This window comes from Nipponia nippon, unplaced genomic scaffold (genome assembly GCF_047370975.1).
Source record: "Nipponia nippon isolate SJK-2023a ecotype South Korea unplaced genomic scaffold, ASM4737097v1 scaffold_5, whole genome shotgun sequence".
Taxonomy (NCBI): Eukaryota; Metazoa; Chordata; class Aves; order Pelecaniformes; family Threskiornithidae; genus Nipponia; species Nipponia nippon.
Genome location: NW_028262369.1, coordinates 6,607,110 through 6,629,246, shown reverse-complemented (window position 1 = coordinate 6,629,246; position 22,137 = coordinate 6,607,110). Strand labels below are relative to the sequence as shown.

Sequence of the window (22,137 nt, the reverse complement as noted above, 5' to 3'; positions counted from 1 at the left end):
TAATAATTTTTATTATTGCATTGGGGTTTTTTGTTTGTTTTTTCTTTTAAAAAATATTTATTTGATATAATGCTTAAGGGAGCTACTTCTATGGAAAAATAGTATAATGTCTGGGACACTCTTGGAATGCCCAGGTATGGGAACTATTTATGAAGCCTGAATGGCCTGGGGCTGTCTTTCTCAGTGCCCCTGCAGAATGACCTCCGCTTGCTTGGGCTGCCTGAGCTGACGGCCCTGAGGGAGAAGAGACCAGGGTGTTCTCAGTACTTGTCTATACACCTGAAATTTTCACCTGAAAATGCAACTTTTCCATTTTAAGTGAATCTTAAAACATCATCTTCTTTGCCAGGCTTTTACATACATACTTAGCAGGACTTCTTCTAGTTGACTGTCAAGTTTTCCTTTTCTCAGAAAAGAAAGACTGGAGCAGTGCAGAATGGTAGCTTTGCTGTTGATCTGACAAAGGGTGTTGCCGTTCTTGTATATGCCTGTCACATGGAAATGTAATACCAGATGCAAGCAAAATGTTGCTAATTGTATATTTATTTCTGTGCGATAGGAATGCAAAACAAGAGCCTACTTCTTGTTTTGCTAAGATATATGACAGTTGTGGAAAAGAAAATTTAGTGTTAAAAAATGCTTATCATGTTTCTCCACAAGGCCGCTTTTAGCTGTGTGGACAGTCTTAAAGACATTTCATGGCAGTAGAAAGAGTAATAAAGTATAACATCGAAGTCCATCATAGTCAACTAGGTTATCTTGAGGCTTGTAAATAGGATTTTATCAGAATGTAGGGCTTTTTCCTCAAAATTATTAGCATTTTTCAGCTGTATTTCCTTCTACTGAAAATTGCTTCATATAATCATATGAATATGACTGAAAAATCTTGCTTGTTGTTTAGATATTACCTGAGTAGCTAGGTAACAAATAAAATATACTTTGTAACATACACAGTTTCTGCCAAGTGATCTACAGGAGACCTGGAAATACAGTAACGTACCGTGTAATAGCTAATGGAACTTCGTCGTCGTCTGCCTGGTTTGCAGGAGCCTCTGGGTGCGCTGCACAAGGAGCTTTCCTTGGCTGGCTTGCATTATGTAGGGTGGCTACACTGGTTCAGGCAAACTGGTATACAGACTGGGTGGGGAGAAATCTTTACAAACCTTTGTAAAGTTTGTGAATGTACCACTCTTCCTTTTGTCCAACAATATGGTAAGAAAGTACCTTCGGTGGTGGTACGGAGTACAGGGCTGTGGGTCGAGTTCCGCTCTCGTTTTGGCAGGTGCTTTTAGACCATTTATTTTGAGGAAATCCTCTCTTTGCTTGTCATATTCAGATTGCTAAATATTTTAAAGAATGTCTGTAGTTAGTAGAGCATAAAACTTTAATATTTCTATGCGGAGGAAATTAGAGCGCAGTTATACAGTCCTGTAAAATCAGGCAAAATGAATAATTAGTCTTTGGTTAAATATTATAGCCAAGTTAATTGTTTTACAGGGAACTATTTTTACAGTTCCTCATACATTTGCTCTGATTTAATATAGCAGTACTTTGTAAATTACATACAACAGTATATTCTTAATTTTACCTGGAGTTGCATGCATTCCTAACATTCTGTACATCTTATTTCTGTGTGTATTCTGAGTTTCCTCAGTCACTACACTGTACAAGTGCAGGATAAATAAGGAATACTAGCAGTAGCAGTTGGGAGTATAACGTTTCTAAAATTAATGATAGATAACATTGTACTAAACAGAAAGTCTGCTAGGATTGAGTGGTCAGATACAAGTCTTTCAGAAAAGGAAAATTAATGTATTATAACCTCAGTGAGGTAGCATTTTAATCAGTATGAAGTCTAAAAAGTGAGAGTTTGCATTTAAAAAATCACAGTGATTTCAAATTGTGAAACATAAGTACCTCTGATGGAGAAAACCTGAGACACTTAATTTTCAATTATTCAGCTCAATTTTGTTGACCATGAATAAGTTTCACTGGGGCATTACAAGATGGTCCTAAATAAGACATCATTTTTGAAAAGGTAGGCTAATTACTTAAAAAATACTTCTTAGAGATTTTTAAGGAACTCTCAATACCATTAATTTACTTTGTGATGTACTAAGAGATATCTTTGATTGCACACAAAGAAACACTACCCAGAAAGCATAAGATGCAGTAGTTTTAACGTATAGTTTATGTGCATATGCAGCCTTCTTACATAAGCTGCTTTTTATAGTATTTTTACACGTATATGGTTCATTTTATTTAATAAAAAACCCCTTGTGTCTTTAGCTCAGAAATTGATTAATGTGGGTTATTTGGCGGGAAGACAGTTGCAATTACTGCTAGAAGCTTCAGTTGTGACGTTGGATCTTACTTTGATAGATACTCTCTCCTAATGATGGTCCCTGCTCAAAGGAGACCAAAATGCAAATATGTTTTTTGTTGCTGATTGTCACTTTTTCAGATTCTGAAGTTGTTGGGGTTTTTTATCAGTATGTGTGATACATGCAATATTTCCCGACATGCTTATAGAACATGTACGCTTCTGGTACTCGTTCTTGTCTCAACTGCATTAGAGATAGCCACTACTGATTTTTGATTTAAAATGAAATCACATATAAGGAATAACGTATTTTGTGAAAAAAGTATTCAATATATTTACTGTTTGGAATTTTATTGAAGTGGATAAAAAGTATGTTAAATTTATCTATGGAATGTTTTGCTAATAGGTAGAGCTAGGTGTGTATTTTCTTTGAAGACTCAAAATATGTACAGTGTTTCTATTTTCAAGAGTATTTGTATCAGAGAGCACATACTACCATTTGCACAGGGAAATGAAACATGCAGGTAGGGAGAATCTGTTTTGAAAAACATGGCTGAGCTTACTGTAACTTCTAAAATTCAATGAATAATTCAGTAAAATATTAGATGTCACCAGCTGCTCATCAGTAGGAAAAAGTGGCATGAAATAAAACGTTACCCTATTTTAATTCACAGCTATGCGCATGTATAATGTATTTTGGATAGCCCCTTTCGTTTATGTGTTTTATGATCATTTTACTTTTGCAAAATTGCTTCGAGTTTTCAATTGAAATATACACAAAAAGTAAGTCACAGTTGTGTGTTCCTATTGAAACAGAAACCTGTACTGGGGAAAATTTTGAGCTATGGCAGAGTAATTGGATGTCTGTTTTAGTAGGTAAGTTCATAATGCAAACGTAGGATTTAGGTTTCAAATAAATTGCAAACTGCCTGGAAATTTTTATGGTCCATTGAATGACTAATAAATAAATAATAAAATCTTCATTGGTATTTGTGAATCAATAAGCTGATTTTGCTGTTCTGCTTTGTACTACAATAAAAATGCAATTATGACCCAATAATGTATGCAGTCTTTCCAGTGAAAGCCCAAATAATGCATTATCAATTTTATTTTTTGTTACAACACTTTTGAATTTTAAAGCCTACTTTCAGCCTTCCATGGGTGCAGGGCACAAATATATTCCTTTGAATCTCTCATTTACAGTAAGAATGTATTTTTCTTTTCTTAGGAAACTACACAGAAGCCCCATGCAAGTGGTGCCTATTGTTTTCATGATCGGAGTCTTCTTTCAGTAAGTGCACTGATTTTTATTGTTGGTTGGTTTTTTTTTTTTTTTTTCCTTGGAATTTGACTGAAATCTCTGTTCTGCTGTCATAATGAGTAAAGAAATACTTTGGACTTCACAACTTGCCATGCTGATGCTGGATTGCAAGATTAATAGACCATAAGTACAAGATCTGATACCTTTTAGTCTTCAGTGAACACAACTTGCTAGTGACATGCTTAGAAAATAACCTTCCCTGTTTCTGGCCGTAGGTTAAAGTGCTTTTCTCTTGTATTTCCCTTTTACATGTTAGGGTTATGTCACTATCATATTTATTTTACCTTTGGCTGATTCCCTCTGAAAGAAATTACATTGTATATAGATTAGTCACAGACACTTTTTTCCCTTACAACAGCTATGGATAATTCATCATGCTTTCCTTTTTAAATGCGCCTGTAATGTCAGAATAGGGAATATCATGAAGTAAGCTCCAAAATTTATAGGACATGTGAAAAAGTATTTGTGCTGATTCATTTTTTGCTTTTTTCCTTCCTGAGAGGAGGCTTTCACATCCAAACTATTTGTTGCTCTTTCATACTTGGAATTTATTTTTTCTTGTAAAGTTTTTCATTTTAACACTTACTTAGAAACAATATTGATGAAGCACTTTTTAATCAGGATATAACTTTCTATACTTACAATAATAAATACAGAAGTATCAGAAAAAACTACGTGTATGATTCTTGGTAGGTATGCATTTGGTACTTCCCAAACAATTTTTAGTAATCCGCTGCTTAATATAAACTGCACTGCTCTAACATTTTGTATTGGGTGGTAAGCATGGCTTGTTCTGTATTGGGCTGACTGAATATAGTTACGTTTTGTATTCATTTATAATTATACTTTTCTTTGTTCTGTGTGTAGAAAGTAAAGAAGTTGCAGATGTGTATTGACAAATTAATAGACTAGATTTGCCTTTTTGTTCAAATGTATTAATATTAGTAGTTGAGTTCTGCCCCAATACACAAAGTTTGGTGTCAGTGAAAAAATTAGACATAAAGTCCTTGTTAGAAATCAGAAGAGTTTTATATTTATTCTCCTACACTGAACACAATCTTCCTCTTAATGTCTTTGAAAAAAAATTTCATTATTTCAAAAAGACTGCCTGGCTTGCAGGATAAAGGAAAAAAAAAAGCCTGTTCATCTTGAGGACAGATTTAAATCATTCTGTAGTGCTCAGCATGCTTGTTACTTTTAGCTTTTCCTCTGTCACCAACAGTATTTTCTGTCACAGAATAACCTTACAGCTCTTAGCAGAATTTGATGCAATTGACAGCTTTTGTTAGAAAAATTCTGGTAAAAATTGCAAGAATGAGGTTGGGGTTTCTAACCCATGGGAGACAGTGGTCCCCGAGATAATTACTGGCATGTTTTTAGGAAGCTGACATTAATTTGACTGTGAATATAGTGCTTCAGTATCTAGAAACGTAGTTGAAGGAAAAGATACTCATCTTCTTTCAACAAGCTAAAGCAGAGACTTGCGATATATGACAAGAAAGAAGAAAATGCTCATTTGGAATCTGGGGAAGGTTTAATGCTGCCAAATCTATGTGCATAATTGGTTTTATTATTTTCCCTTGTGATCATAACCTAACCAGCACAATGAATATCAATCAACTTCTAGGGCTAAGAGGTCATTTTTTTACCAAGCTGTGACTGAAGTCCAGCATGTTGCCTGGTAACGGTCTGTGTAGATGAGTTGGCTCTTAAGTACACCATATGGCTGGGCGTTATGCCCTATTCACCCGTGACATGGTGTACACATGTAGTACATTACTGATTATAAAATGGTTTGTCCCATTCCCTTATTTAGAAGAAGCATTTAAAAGCAGCAATACCAATCCACCACAGACGTGTTAAGATTATGGAATTGTATGTAAAGAAACAAATTTCTGTCACAAGTGTCAAAAACCCCACGTAATGATCACAGTAAATTTTGTGTTCGGTATGCTTCAGTTGAATTTAAGTATAATTTCTAGCTATGGTTGCTTTATGGTATTTTTCAGTTTCATTTTGATAGATAAATATGTTGAGGTAAGTACAGTAAGTAAGTTTAGTTTTAACAGTTTAATTTTAAAAAAATTAAAATTTAATTTCGTAATGTAGTTGGTTGATTCTACCGCATAGCCTACAGATTTATTTGGCATTTGACCTGCTATTAATTGTGCAATAATGTCTACAGTACTCAACCAAAGCTGCAGTGCATTGAGCAAACCAGTAAACAAAGCAATAAAAGACAGCTCCAGAAAACAACAACTAAAAATAAACACGACAGGCAAAGGAGATAGAATTGTTCCAAATATACAATGGGAAATCAAGCACAAAGAGTGACTGGCAAGAATTTTGTAGCAGAAATGGACGTAAAACCTAGATCAGCAGAGTCCTTGCTCATTCCCTTAACTGGAGCATTTTTCCTGTTCCGTTGCCACGAGCTGGAATTCATTAAGGTGGGAATACTGCAGAGTGCGGCGTTAGGCAATAGCACGTGCCACGATCTCCGTGCTCTGGGTGTCGTATAGCAGTTAAAATTGAAAGACAAGAAATGGGATTGATCTTGTGTGTAATGACAATGATCTGCACAAGTAAAGTGGAAGATCGTTGACTGGTATCCCAGTTCAGAAGGCTGGACAGTTAGCAGTGCTTATGTTGCATTTCTCTGTGTCTAGCTTATTTGGAAAGATGAATTATTGTGCTTAGCCCTCCCCTACGCAACTCCCTTGCCTAAAGCTATAATTCTTTGGCAAAGACGCCATTTCTCTTTGGCATTCCACCTCAGTTCTCTGAAAACAGTGCAGAAAAAAAAGTAGAAGAAAGCGGTTATTTTTTCCATGTTTTGCAGAAAGTTTATACAATTGCTTTTTGAGAGAAAAGTTCTGTATACTTGCCCGTTCTATTGTTTTTTTCTTTATCTTTAGGTTGTATATAGTTCTTACGTAGCTTGATAAACATACTGTAGTTAAGTGATCTCGTTGTTTTATTACTAATGCATTTCCTTGGCTAGAAATTTTTAAGGTAATAGAGAAAAGATGAGACAGTGGTGCTGCTCCATGTTAATTTGATAGTTGCATCCTTTTGAAGATCTGCCATGATTATCCACATTTTAAACCGCGGCAGATAGAAATGCATATATGTAAATATGCTGTCCATCTCAAAACAGTCTCATCTTCACTTCTACAGTCTGTCAGTGACACAAATCTAGTTGCAGCGCTGTAAAGGCCTGTAAAGCCATTGAAAGAAAGGCATTTAAAATCTTTTCCCCTAATTTTAGAGCTGTGTTTTCCTTTGAATTGTAAACATGTTGAAATAACTTACAGAAAAATAGCTATTATTGCATTGAAAATATTTTATTATCGGGGATTATGGGTCCTTTCTTCCCCCTCATTAAACACATCTTTTAAAATTGTTAATACAATGAGTCTGTTTTCCAAAACAACATAGCATGCCACAGAGGAATCTGAGGAGTTTAGTACGATCTAGGGATTTCTACCTGAGAGGCATGAACAAAATAATTGTGGAAGAGAGCTATTATAAAAGATCATAATTCTCTTAGAAATAAACCAGTATTATAACCTTTTTATAATAAATGTATAAGGAAAAAAGATTTTAATGATTGTATTCTTATTTATTCATCTCTCTGTATTCTAATGTAGTCTGAATGATAGTATTAGTCTAGACAGTTGAATATTTTTAAAATTGCAGCACTTTGAATTACTGGTATCTGTGAATTACAATAAAAAAGGGTTGAAGAATGGTAGTTAGATAACATAAATGAAGCAGTAAGTTCTGCTCCATTACTTCATCTGAGCTAGGATGGGGAATTGTTTAGTTGTTAGTATCTGCTCCATTGTCATATTATTCATTGTTGTTTTGCGATATCTTCAAATATCTCCAACAGTTACTGTAGAAATTCATTAAGGACCAGAAGCAGTGAGGCATTTACACACTCCTAATGATGAGCAGGAGAATACTGTCATGGATGTTTTTTCTTCAGAAAAAACTTAGCTAAGGTAGCTAAGCCTGACCTGTGTTTGAATTTTTTCTAGTGCTGGTGCACAGTAATTCAGTTTTAGGTGCTTGAATTGTAATATTACTTTTCTGTTAGTTAGACACATGTTTAGTTAGGTACGATCTTGAACTCTTTCTTGCATAGGGAACTAAATATCCTACCTTTATTTAGTTTGTTGGGTTTGGGTTTTGGTTTCTTTAGGGGTTTTGTTTGTTTGTTTGTTTTTGGGTTTTTTTAAGTCTGCATGTTCCAAGGTTTACCTTATTTTGTTTCCCATAGAGGAAGAAAATGTTGTTTTCTTTTGTTGGGTGTCATTAATTTGAAGTTTATATCAGTAAAATCTCTAATGATCTTAGACAAAAAGAGCAGTTATGTGGTAGCAGGTTTACGAGAATCACTGTTAAACCGCTGCTATAATTTATGTTTACCTAAATTGTAAAAGGGCAGGCGTTTATGTTTGTATAAGCTACAAATCAGAAGATCAGTGGTTTGCTTTTGATTTTACAGGTGGTTATGCTGCTCATTTCACTTAAATCATGATCTTCCGACATAAATAAAGGAAGACACAGTCCTTGGTTAGATTGTGCTTAATAACTACTGCAGATAATTATATATGTGTTTATTTAAGCATCTGAAGAATTTAGAAGTTATGTTCTCCAGTCTGCTTTGAGAGAGTAAGGCTTACTGAAATTGAAAACAAGTGACAGACTCCTAACACAAGTGGTTTTTTTTTTAAATGCTACCCTAGATTATTGTGACCTATAACTCCGTAAGGAAAATCAGCTTTGTAGTTCTCTCTTGGTTATATACAAATGTACGTGTAAAGAAATATCTAACAATTTCTTCTTTTCTCCTTGCTCTCTTTTAAGAGTGTAGTCAGTATTTCTTTCTGATGGATTCCTCTGTGAACTTTCTAAATCCTCCATCTTTCTAAGTGGTGTTTTGAGTCTACCACGTAAAAGCTACAGAGGTTGAATATAGATTAATCTCAGGATCTGAATTTACTGTACATCGCAGCCTGTTTTCTGATGCTACTGAGATACTTTCTTCATAAATATTACGTTGCAGGTATTTTCTTATTCAGGCATTATTAAAATTTTCACCTGCATGTAAACGCTTAGCTTAGAATACTTCCATTGGTAATTGTGTGCACTCTGGATATTCTACAGATTACAGGATTAAGATGTTTTTGACCAAGTTCATTTTCATAGCGTTGTGGCATTTAAGAGATATCAAATCCCAAAATTCCTGTGAGATTAGTGCATGTTATTATCTCTTTATTACAGAAGGAGAAACCAGAAAGTTGAACAGCCTGACTGATGTGCCAGGAGAGGGACAGAGCAGAGCTAGGATTTGAATTCATATTTCTCAAATCCCAAATCAGTGCCTCTGTTACTGGGCCATCTTTCCTCCTGCTCTCCCTCTAATCCAATACCTTTTATTGTTAATGATTTTTACACTTAAGAAGTGAAAAAGAACTTACAATTTCATGCTCTCTCCTGTCTCATAAAAAATTGAAAATTTTCCTCAAGAAAATCATGCAATTATTAGTAAAGTCCTATCGGCATAGCTCAAATGTAATTGAAATTTAACAGTCCTCATGATGATCTGGGTCATGTCAAGGGTGTTACCATTCTTTAATAAAGATATACACTTGATCCTTTTTTCTTTTTCTTTGAAGAGCTTACAGACTTCTGTAACTTTTTCTGATAATGCTGATTATGCAAAGTGAAGGTACAGTCATTGCAAGTACTTGGGTAGTTCAGTATAGAAAATGTTAACTGTAGCAATGATACTGTGGGCTTATATACTGGTGTATACTGGTGTGTTAGCAGCCCAGGATTCCTGGAGGATTCGTTTCTGTGTTGCTGTGTTACTGCTACCGTATGTTAGTGTGTTGCTATACCTTCAGTGTGGTTGCTGCCTGAGCATAGCTAGTTTGGGTAGGGCTGTCTTAGGGAGTGGCAAAGCCACGAGCCTGCAGCAGTGCATGCATGCAGAATTTTGCAATGAATGCTTGGTAAGTCAGGCCTATATTCAATGGGAAATCCTTCTGTCCCTGCACATGATGCATTCTTAATCAATCTAATGCCACGATATTTGGCTTTTTGTGCATCGTGTGCTGGATCTGAGATCCTGCTGAGCTATGTCTGGACGCAGCACTGAGCACAGGTGTGATAGCATATTATTGTTTCGGTGGGGGAGTATCTTTACTGCTACTGTTGGTAGAAATGAACAGAAGTTTTGGATTGTAATAATTGGATTAGATGTGGGGGAAAATTTAATTTCCTTTTTTTTTTCCCTATTACATTTGAGGTTAGTTACTGAGCTGACAAGTCTGTATTGTAATGTGGAATTCCTGTGTAGCTCGTGCACAACCAATAAACAACCTGCTATGTGAGAATTTTTACTCGTCCTGCAAGATGTGTTAGAAATCATATAACTGATGGCTCTTTAAATTTTGAGTATGGCATGGCAGTTTGAAAATGTATCTTCAGTGAGGAAGGAGAATGCTGGGAAATAAGAACAAATCTGTTGATGTAAAGTGAAATGTGTATCCTTATTCTGCATAGTTTAAGAGATTTAAAAAGATGAAACAGCATGTGAGTTTGACAGAATACATTTGTATTTGGCAACATTTACTCTTCTTTCAGAATTGTTTACTACCTTCAGAATTTGAACTGTACCTCTCAGAACTGCTTCTGACTGTGGACCTTTCTAGAAGCTCACGAGCAACTATGGGAGCGTTCTAGCACTGATCACTGGTGTTTAGCAAGTTGGGATTTCTCACCAAGTAGTTAAGCCTATATCTTTTACAGTATTGAAATACATTTCCATCTGTTAAGGCATTCATAAGAGAGATTTGTCCGTGACCTACCCAAATCATTGCACACTAATCATACAGGGCAAATTTGGGCAGATTGATCGAAGTTTTCACTGTGTATGCAGAGGGGGGAAAGCTGCCTGTACCACTCTGTGGCAGGCAGTATGCTTACATGGTTTAACTTGACTCTAAAGAAACAGTTGGCCAAGTGCTTGTTAGATGAGGCAGGTCTCAGAGACCAGAACACAAGTTCTATTCAACTACCATGTACTGTATTTCAGTCTTGGATGTATCTTCTTTATACTGACAAAGTCAAGAAACCTGTTCACCAGTCTGTGGTGGGTTGACCCTGGCTGGCAGGTCGGCCCCCACCCAGCAGCTTGCTCACTGCCCCCAGTGCGATGGGGGAGAGAATCAAAAGAGTAAATGTAAGTAAAAAAACCTAATGGGTTGAGATAACACAGTTTGAGAATTGAAGCAAAGCTGTGCATGCAAGCAAAGCAAAATAAGGAATTAATTCACTATTTGCCATTGGCAGGCAGGTGGTGTGCCATTTCCAGGAAGGCAGGGCTTTGTCACCTGTAACTTGGGAAGACAAACGCCATAACCATGAACATTCTCCTCTTCTTCCTCCTTTCCATGAGCTTTTATTGCAGAGAACATCGTATGTTCTGAATACCCCTTTGGCCAGTTCAAGCCAGCTGTCCTGGCAGTGCCCTCTCCCAGCTTCCTGTGCAAAACACAGCACTATATGGGCTGCTGTGAAGAAAATTAACTGTATCGCAGCCAGACCCAATACACTATAAAACTGCTGCTTTTCTTCTTCTTCACTGTGAAGTTTCTGCTTCCTTCATCTGCACCCCAGAGGAACAAAGTTTTATGAGCATATCCAGAAAAGAGAAAAAAGTGGTGCAATAGAAACGCTGGAAGGGCGGTGGTTTTGTTTGTTTGAGGATTCAGGGGTTTGATTTTTTTTTTTCTTATCTTGAGGGATATTTTGCACAGCTAAATGACCCGGTTAAAAAACCCAACCATATATTGGGTCTACACTGAGAAAAGATTGATCTGAAGTCCTTCACAAATTATATTTTTATCAAGACCAAGTTATTGTGTGCTATTGATTTTTAGATCTGCAAGTCTACAGTAATAAAAGTTGCAGAGCCAAAATAATTTAAAGTGGTTTTCTGTCTTTTGTATAAGCCAGGTTAGGGTATTGAAGTACAAATCAATTGCTTTGTGGCTCGGGTTCCTTCAAACCCAAAAGAAAATTTCAGCATGAGTTATGTTTTCCAAATATTCGTATTTTCTGGTTCTGAGTCTTATCCTACAGGCAATAGGGCTTGTTTTGTCTGACAAGCTTTTCTGCAGCTCGGTCACTAGTAATCCAACAGATAGCTGTAAAGAAAAGCATGCCTGCAGGAGGCAGAATCCTCATAGATGACGCCTAACAGCAAAAATGCGAACTATAATTATGCAAAAATCACTTGCAAATAGCAGCATCTAGTAACTTCTACACAGGATTAAATCTGAAGGTACAAGGGCAGTGACAAAGCGATAGCACTCCTGTCTATTTGTGGCTGGTCTGTATTCGTTGATGTGTACTGATGCACGCTTTCAGAGATGACCAGTTTTACTACTAAAACATTGGGAATATTCAGACGATAGGACCTGAACATATCAGAGCAGAATCAGTTTCATAGGGCTGGCTTTGTCATTCAAGGCAAAAATTCTGAATACATGAATTGTGGGGCTTCAAATAATATTCATCTGGAAATATTTTATTCTAGCTCTTGGCTACTGATGAACACACTAATAAAACAAACTAAAACAGATACTACAGAAGTAATTTTATGGCAGATCAATGCAATTTCTTATTACTGACTTAGGAATGTTAATTTAAGGCATGTGGTTAGGAGGATATAGGTTTAAAACCTACAGGTGTGCTTAAAACAATATACTCCATGTTTATTTAATAGGTTGTGAGAAAAAATTGTTCTTTTATACTTGATATTTAACTACCGTAGAAAACCTGCATTTACATAACTTGATGAGTATCGTTACAGCTAGGGTTTTATTTGTGCTTTATTGTGTACCAAAGGGAGAGAGCAATAAAATTCTTGAGAGAGTACTTGTAAAGCAGCTCTAAAGTTCACTTGCTGAACTGCTAAAAAGATTTTATACCATCTGATGTGCGGTTAAATGAAATATTATGATTCTTTGTAGGTTTAGGGATATTTGTATCATGTTCTGATTGTCCCTAAAAGCCACTTCAATGTAATATGATACAACTCTTTCATGATTCATATTCTTAAAGAAAATGGCCCATATTTAAATTGGCTGTGGTTGTGTCCACAGTGTGACCACCCGATGTCAATAAATTATTTCCTTGGGACCACTGGCCCCAGATGAAGGCCCCAGTAAACAGCCCCCTAAGTAATGCTCCTCTGTGATATCCTAGGTCTGCCTCCATAGTTTCTTGGGAGACCTTTGTTATTGTTCAAAGTGGTCTGAAAAAGTGGGGAAATTACCACACATACTGTTTTTGTCTCCACCCAGTGTGGAGGTTTCAGTAACAGTCTGCTTCAGGCTCATCCGCCTCCCTCTTCTTTCTGTTCCATCCCACTTCTCCTCCTCGTGGGATATTTCTCCTGCTTCCCTCAGGTCTGGGAATGAAGTCCTACATGTATTCATGCTTCATTCCAGGTGGAGATATTGTCCTTTCCTTGTGTACTTCCTGGGCTCCATGATGAAGGAAGAGAGGGGAGAAAAACAGCATAACCCTCCCATTGCTCATAGTGTAGGATGGAAAGAATAAATGTCATAAAAAGTATGGAAAGGCCACCTGAAAATAAGCCTAATTCCATAGACTGATGTTCTCTGCAGTAAAGTCAGGAAGGTTCTCGTACAGAGATCCATTCTTTATGGGGGGGATGAACTGCTTAAACTGAAGTGTCAATGGAAGACCTGGAAAAAGGTTAAACTGGAAGGCAAAAAACATTTGCTGATGACACAATTATTCAAGAGAAATCACATGGAATTGCAGAAAGATTTCACAGTATCAGGTTAGTGGCAGATGAAATTGTTGCTGATAAAAGGGCATGTAGTGCAGATAGCAAATATAGGTTATACTGAGAAAAGAGGAGTCGGGTTCATTGTAAAGATAAGGAGGTCAGTGAGAAAATGCAGCCAGAACCAGAAGAGAGCAGTACCCATACAGACACTTTGGTAGCATAGCCTAGAGATTAGCGTCCTCCTCTCATCACAGAGAGAAGTGATGGAGAAATTTTAAGTGCACATCTAGTGAACCAGGAGGCTAAAGTGTAATGAAGTATTTCACTGGTATGAATAAATGGTGAATTTTTACAGTGAAGGGGGTTTATAGGTAGAAGTCCATGGGAATCTATACCATTCAGTGTGTAAAAGGGACAAAATAATGACATAAATTTCTGTTGAGACAGGATTATTTAGAACAGACAAAACTAAGACTGACTGGGAAAGTGCAGAAAGCTGAAGGATTAAGTGACAGAATAAAATTCACTTTCAGAATTTCATAATAGATGGAAATCTGTTCTCGAGGAGGGAGTGCATGACGATTATTGCTCAGGAGCCTTTCTTGGAAACATCAGATGGAGTTCTCAGAAGCATTAGTTCAGTGCTTGACAGCTGTCAAAAAAAGCAAATGGAATATTTAGCAATTTTCAGGAAAGGCATTCAGTACAGAAAATACAGGACTGTCTCTGCTGGAGTTTGCATTGGTCTTACATGTCCTCACTGTAAGCAGTTACCCTGTGTCTAACAAAGGTGTAGTCCAGGGTAAGGTGAAAGGAATGATCAGAGGTATGGCATAGCTTCTATATAGGGAAGACATTAAATACATGCTAGAGCTCTTTACCTTGGAAAAGAGTTGACAGGTGAGTGAAATGGAAGAAAAGTGATAGGTTGAAGTTATTATTGATATTGATTTGAATATTGATATTATAACGATATGACTCATAAGGCAAGGATTATGGTCTCAATAAAATCAAGCAATGACTCATGAAAAGAATGTTTTCTACATGCTATATAATGCTATTCTGCGAAGTTTTGCCACTGGATTTTTTAGATGCAAAAAATATAAGAATAATTGTATAAATTAATGTGGAGTATTTCCTTACACAACAAAATGCAGGATTTCCCTCTTTGCAAGTTACTGTGGGAAAGACTGATGCTTATATTCTTTCATAAACATCTAATACTGGTCATTGTTGGACAGAGTGTATTACTTTAAACGACGCAATCCAGTAGAGCAGTTCTTCTCTTCATATAGATATTTTACCAGATGTGAATCTTAATGATTATTTATTAGGACATCTGGAAAAGGGAGATTTCTTCATCAGCAATTTCCACTGTTTTCAATACGCTGTTTGCTTGTTAGTCCTGACTTCCCCCCAAAATCGTCACAAAACCTTGTGCTGCCCTGGGGATTGTGCTGAAATTTCTCTAACATACATTCTGTAGAACTGTTTCATAACTGTTTGATAGAAGACAGTTGTGTAGAAGACTGATTCAAGCAGAATCAGAAAGCATTAGCTCATTATTTAGGTATTTTAGGTCGAAGTGGGAACTTTGCATCTCTGCTTAGCTAAACAGCTTTTAAAAATAACAGCTTTCATCTCCTTGTGCCCATTGGCCCAGGATCTGACCTGCCCTGTTTGTAAAATGAAGGTATGCTCACATTTAAAGATTCAGAAATCTCTTAACTGGAACGAATAGCCTTTTTGTCTTCAGATTGCTGAATCGTTGGGAGGATTTTGTCTTAATTATTTAATTATTAGTCTGTGTGTATGGTACACTTAAGTGAATGATTTCAGTGAAATCAGAGGTTATTTACATTAATAAAGCCATGCGTGAATGCAGATACGAAAGGCTTGGTGCTCGTTGGGGACTGGTGGCTTGACAAAACTTTACTAAAATCTTACTTTGCGCTGCTCTCAAAGTTTAAATCTTTTTAAATTATTTTCATTCTCCTTAAACACATATGATAAGCTACATGAGGATGTTTGTACTGTTTCTCTTGAGAAATTCTGAACATTTTCTCTGATAGTGTTAATGGATGCTTAGAATGTTTTTCATGTGTGTACCCTTCTCTGAAGATTCAGGATCCTCTTTCAAGGCTGCCTGCCTAAAACGAGTTAAGGGTGGAAAAGTCGCAACCTAGAACATGTGTGTTTCTGAAACTTGCCAACACGTGCAAACTGTCTAGGAGAGAACAAACAGTGTACAGTGTTATTAGCAGTTGTGTGATAGAAAACAAAAAGGTGATTATGGCATCTTTTTGTAAGATTTCTGAAGCACATAATACTAGGTAGTAGCTACATTTTCATATTTAAGAAAAAGATGGGTTTCAATTTCAGAAAGACTTAAAATGCAAGCCAGTAATGAAATAGTCCTTTACGTCTTGGGACTGATGTATTTTGTCTGACCTCTGATGTATGACATTAGAAATATATTTATGAATTTAGTGTGTAGGTCTTGGTTATGTTATTTTTGTATACAAAAATTGTATATGTAATAGGAAAATTAAAGATAGGAATCAACATTTATGATATTCACTGGCTTTTAAAAGGTATTTGTTGAATTATGATGAAAGAAAATTACGTGATTCTTTTAAAGTAGCAGTAGCTTTTGTTGAAAGCCATTTTCTGTTGAATTGAACCTGTTCATGTTATTTTAGATTCCAAAATGTTTTATTAAGGATATATGAGTGCCTTGCAAAAATATGGTGTGTTTTAAATTCAAAACATGTGCTACAATTGTTAAATTTGGGTCACCTTTTATATAAGCTATCTTTGAAAGCATCTAATTTGATTTTTCATATATTTTCTTTTTGCAGTTTTTGCTGTAAGCTTAAAATCCAGTTTGACATACTTCAAATTTTTTTCTCGATATTTGTTCTAATGAACTTCAGTAGCTCAGCATTTAATCAGCCTGATACTAACACCTAAAACCAAGAAATCCTTCTGAGTTTTTATTGATTTAAGAAATATCTCTCTGTTCTGTATATATTTTCCAAATACATGCCACAAAGGATTTGAGAATGCTAGCCCAGGTTTGGTTTGGTTTTCCAGCAAACATTTAGGAAACCAAATTGCTGGACTAAACTGGCATTTGAATATGTCCTTAAGATATTATATCTTCAGCACTGAGACGTTCTCTATAATATTAGTTTATTCCAAAGAAGTATCTGTAAGGGATGAGAAAACAAATGAAATTTAGTAGGTACATCTGTGAGTTTATGTCCACTATGCTGCTTTTGATCCAATGTGGGGGGAAAAAAGCCCAAAACATTAAAAGCAGCTTTAGTAGTATCACAGATAACAAAATAAGAGTAAAACTCAAAAAGAGAAAATACAATCTTATAGGCATTTCCTCAGTGTGCGTGTCTGTGATTGGCATATCTACAGTGAATTATTTGTTATCTTGGGTTGCCCAGAGTCCCTCTTGAGAGACATAAGGATTTCTGCTATGAGAAAATCTCTATTTCTTTTGTAGAGCCGGAGCCTGTCTCTAGCAGAGGACTTGTTTCCATCCAGAGCCGCTGGCCGTCATGTAAGAGGCACTCACCAGGGTGTTCTGTTAGCACGGGTGCGGCGGCTAAGGTCTGAGTGCAGAAAGCACTTCACGCACGCAGCTTGGGAAATGTAAAATGCTGTTGGGCTGCAGCTCTGTGTTTTGAACAAAGCAGTGCATATGAGAAAAAGAGAAGGGTAACCTGTGTGGATGAGTTTGTATACGTTCTTTTTTTCAGGCAGGTGAATTCCCAAGAATTCTAAACATTTCAAAATCTATTTTCCTGTCCTTGCAACACTTTATTTAGCAGACAAATACAATCAAAATGGCATCTTAGCAAAATATCGGTACACCTGAGCTTTTAGTGATTAAGAGGGTGTTCATAAAGGTTAAATTTAGATTAGTCTTACTCTCAGTTTATTAGAAATAGAGGGCCTTCTATGTCGTGGTTCAGAGAAAGAGTATAATTTTTCCTTTAGAGGGACCCCTCTACTTCTGTTGATTATAGAGGGAGGCAAGTGGGTTTAGCTTTTCTTTAGACTAAAATTAACCATTTTAAATAGCCCCCTAAATAGGAAAGAAGTTAGCATCTTGCCTCTATCAGTCATTTCCAGCAACTGCTTTATATTGTTAAGGAGAACAGTGCATTAAAGCAGTTGTGGCACAGGCTGCTGCCTTACCTGAATCTGGTACGTGACTGTGAGAGCAGGCTTCCTTCAGACATTTTAGTGTGGGCTACTATGTCCACATCCATCACCGCGTGTTTGCAGTAGGGGGAGTTCACAGAGGTAAGCTAGGATAAGTAGTTAGTGCAGGTATGTCTTCTACCTCTGTTTACCTAGCCTGCTTGTCCTGGAACAGGCTTCCTAGAGGTGGTCGATGCCCCAAGCCTGTCAGTGTTTAAGAGGCATTTGGACAATGCCCTTAATAATATGCTTTAACTAAATCAGCCCTGAATTGGTCAGGCAGTTGGACTAGATGATCGTTGTAGGTCCCTTCCAACTGAAATATTCTATTCTATTCTATTCTATTCTATTCTATTCTATTCTATTCTATTCTATTCTATTCTATTCTATGCTATGCTATGCTATGCTATGCTATGCTATGCTATGCTATGCTATGCTATGCTATGCTATGCTATCCCATCCTATCCCATCCTATCCCATCCTATCCTATCCCATCCCATCCTATCCTATCCTATTCCTGTTTTTTCTTAGTGCAATTACTAGTCATTTAAGCTGATGTTTCCATTTTTCCCAAAAGGTGTTGGATAACCTCACAGAGCATGTTGCAACTGGGAGACAGGTTAGTGAGCTGCTATTTACTTGCTTCAGCTTACCCTGGCTGCCTGACATGGTGATGGTCCTCATCTCTTTCAGCAGTAAATCACTGAAGCCACAAAGAACATAGGGGCATACACCAATGTTGTTCAGTTGTTGCTTCTCAACTGGTTGCTTCCAGCTTTCAACTATAAGGAGCAGTGACTGACGAGTGTTCCCAGTCTTTCAGTTCCAGTAGTAGAAGCTCTTTAGTTCTTGTGCATTTGCGGTGCCTCAAGGCACTGTGTGTAATCACAGGACTAGAGCTCCTTCTGTCGTGATGCTTTCGTTGCATTCATCTTGGGGTTTCAGTGAGGTCTTGGGAGCATGCCAAATGGAATAGAAGAACCTTGTTACGTACAAAAATCTTTTTATGGGCAGAAAGGAAACAAACCTTCTCTGTAGAGCCAAGAATTTATTCTTAGTGTGATTGAAATCTTAACAGTATTATCAAATACTTATTATTAGGTTAGATCTAGTTATTACAGAAAAAATAGAAGGAAAACCCAGAAAAAAGTATTCCAGAGAAGTTATTAATTATTATTAAAATTATTACAGAAAAACAATAATTATACAGTTAAAAATGTCATATGTACATTCTAATATCTTACCCCTTTTTCCAGTGTTATGCTTACTCTTCCACCCTGCCTCTGGATTCTAAGGTCACAGGTACTAGTCCTGCTCAAAGAAGAAGGGAATGGTTTGCAGCAGTTCATCAGTGTCCCACATTCTTACTGGAAAGAGCATGATGTTGAAGGTGTTTCCTCTTCCTCTTCTCCTTTCCTTTCAATTCACTTGGGGCTATTTTTATGTATTTTCTGATGTGCTTCAACACCTTGCACTTTCTTCATTGATCTGCAATACCACATTACAGCTGAATTTTCTATAATGCAGTGCCTTCTCCATGTGTTAGTACTTGTTCTTTGTTCTCTTTCTCACCCCTAAACAGGCTTTTTTCCAGCATTTCTTAATTTCTGCGTCTCTCTATTAGACAGTGGATGAGCCATTTAAAACCTTTGACTCTCCGGTGCCCCCATCGCTTTTCACCCTGTGCCCAAATCCCTCTACACCGCATTTTGTGTGCCAACTTGCAAGGCCTTTGCCATCATGCCAGGCCTATGTTCTCCACACTGCGTCATTACTTTAGTCAGAAATGTCTCAGGCTACACAGAATAACTCCTTGGGGGTGTGTTTGTGTGTGTGTGTGTACGTACGTACGTTTATACCATAGAAAGACACTCAGACATGAAACAAATTAGGCACGGGGCACCTGGCCATTAGAACGGTTACAGTTGCTGTTAAACCAAGTAAAAACAAAGCTCCCAGCCATTGAAGGCAAGCTCCTACCAAGCCAGCCTGCCAAGCCTCGGTCCTGAGACCTTGCAAACTCAGTACAGTGACTGCGGCCTATGACTAGCAATGTCTGTACTGTTTTCTGTGAGCGACAGGACTATATATACCCTGTGTATCTAAATTCAGTTGTATCCTTGGGTTTTTAATGATTTGTTTGTTGGTTGGTGGAGTCTTATGTTTTGGTTTTTTCCCCAGTTGTTAGGGTCCTGGTTCTGATTGGAATCGATTAGATACGCATGGGTTCAGTGCCTTGGTTTTAAGGTAAACCTCATCTCAGGGTACAATAGTGTGGGATGCAATTTCACTCAGGTTTGATACTTAACTACCCAATCCTTCTTTTTTGATTAATATTAGAAAAAAAAAAAGTATTTTATAATAAGTAACCCCTAATTATGTTGTAAGAAAGCTGTTTTCCTAGGTAGTCCTGATATTAAAGGTAATGTTTTCAAAGCAAGTATTTTTGTTGTTGTTGTTGCTGGCAGTTCACTTGCCTCCAATAGCAAACCTGTTATGTTTTATAGGTCTGGTTCTGCATTCCTGCAACCTGAGTATAGTTCCATGACTTCAATTATATGTCCAAGACTGGCAAAAACATTCAAATTTGTTATAGTCGGACAACTCTTCCAATTAATTGAATGTGTGCTTTTAATGACTTTGTAATGCAAGCGTTTGCTCAGCCAAAGATCAAGGAGACCGTCAGTTTAATATCTGCATGAGGATGGACTTATCTTTTTAATCTCCAGCTCTCAGCATCAACCCATGCTCTCTTATACTGCCCATAGTATGTTGTGAGATGGAGAGGGCTGACACTGTTTGGTGGATATCATTAATATCATAATATGATCAATGATAAATAATGATAAATATCATTAATATGATAATATGGTAAATGCCACAATATTTCATTTGCTACTTCTTTCTTTTTTAACATCAGTATTCCTAAGTTCAACTGAATACATGAGAAGGTTGTTTTTTGTTCATTTTTGAAGTAAATTTGGGGTGTTTATATAATGGAGAAAAACTGGAGGAAAAAATCAATTCACCATAGAAATTCAGGAGCAAAAAGCAAATAAAATAAAGCTAACTACATCATCATTATTATATTTGAATGCAGCTTATTAGCCAACTTTGTGATTTTGTGAAAGGCCTTATTAATGATTCCTAAATAAACAGACTTTGCAATGTTGATATTATCTTTGATGCATTATTGAATCAACAGAAATAAACCTGCTGTCATTAGCCTAATTATTTAGATATGATGAAACACAATGACTGTTTTAAGTGCAAATAAGCTGCAGTTAGCAAGTAACTAGCCAAATAAGTGAGGTAGGATAGCAAGGAAATGACTCGCAGGAGTGGGAAGTAAAACTGAAGAAATGCAAACACTTATTAGAAGAAAAATGCACAGGAGATGCCATTTCTCACTGTTGCAAGTACCTTTGAGGGCAAACCGCTGCTCCCTGAGTAGATAATGGTGATACTGTTTATTGGATTTTTTTTTCTTTTAACTATCCTGCTTTGCCAGAACATCTGTCTGAATGAACTCTGAGCCTTCATTGCAGCCTTTGATATATCAGGTTTGCCAGTGGTTATTGCTGCATCTGTGACTTCTAAAATTATCTACAGCTGGGCTGGCTGGAGCTTAACAGTAGCCAACTCTCAGCAATTTGGCTGGTATATTGTCTTTTAGTGGAGCAATCTGGGGCTAGAAATAAATGCCTGTAAGGTAAAATAACCATTCCTGTTACGAGTTACGACAAAAAAAAAAAGAGAAGGAAACTAAATTAACTTCCTGAAAGACACTTGTCAACCATAGTTGAATAACAGCTATTTTGAATGTCCAGTTATCTGATTAACCCCTTGATTAAAATAATTTCCTTTTTATAGCTAAAATACTTACATAAATAGAGAAGAATATAATAATGTAGAAGAGATATTTAAAACCTATTTCTGCCAATCTAGTTAGGGATAGATGTTTCTGTAACTAAATGTGTTTGTCAGGAGAAAATAAGGGCCACAGGCATCTTCTCGTAGTTGTATGCAGGAAGCTATCTTCATGCATCATTTTTTTTTCCCCATGAGCTCTAAAAATAAGGAAGATGCAGTTGTTTTATGTGTTGGCTTGTGGTGGGGTTTTTTTTGCTTGTTTTTGGTTTTGTTTTTTATGGTATCAGTGTAAAACTAGTGAAAAGACTTCTTTCTGGCAACAGGAAACCAGATATTGTATCACAGAAAAGAAAATTTTAGAATTAAATTTTCTTTTAATATCTGTGGCTTCACAGTTTATTAATAAATTAACTTTTCTATTTTATTATGGAATATATGACTTCCAATATCTGCAAGATTTTATGCAATGTTAACCCTAGTTCTATTTTAAGTAATTGCAAACTAGAAGATCCTCTGAATGACAGGTAAGGATGAGTCCTTTGCACCAAGTGT

General features: G+C 36.6%; 1 protein-coding gene across 21 annotated transcripts in view; it reads left to right on the top strand.

Moving 5' to 3' along the window:
* The window catches only part of RBFOX1 (RNA binding fox-1 homolog 1), a 1,359,349-nt gene that overhangs the window by 559,545 nt on the left and 777,667 nt on the right, over window positions 1-22,137 (top strand). For 20 of the 21 annotated variants that reach the window (XM_087730989.1, XM_087730985.1, XM_087730987.1 and 17 more), the window contains one exon: window positions 3,552-3,614. In XM_087730989.1, coding sequence (XP_087587115.1) covers window positions 3,552-3,614 — 63 coding nt within the window. Of the gene's footprint in view, window positions 1-3,551; window positions 3,615-22,137 lie in introns of those variants that run through there. The other variant, XM_087731009.1, reaches the window with a different exon arrangement.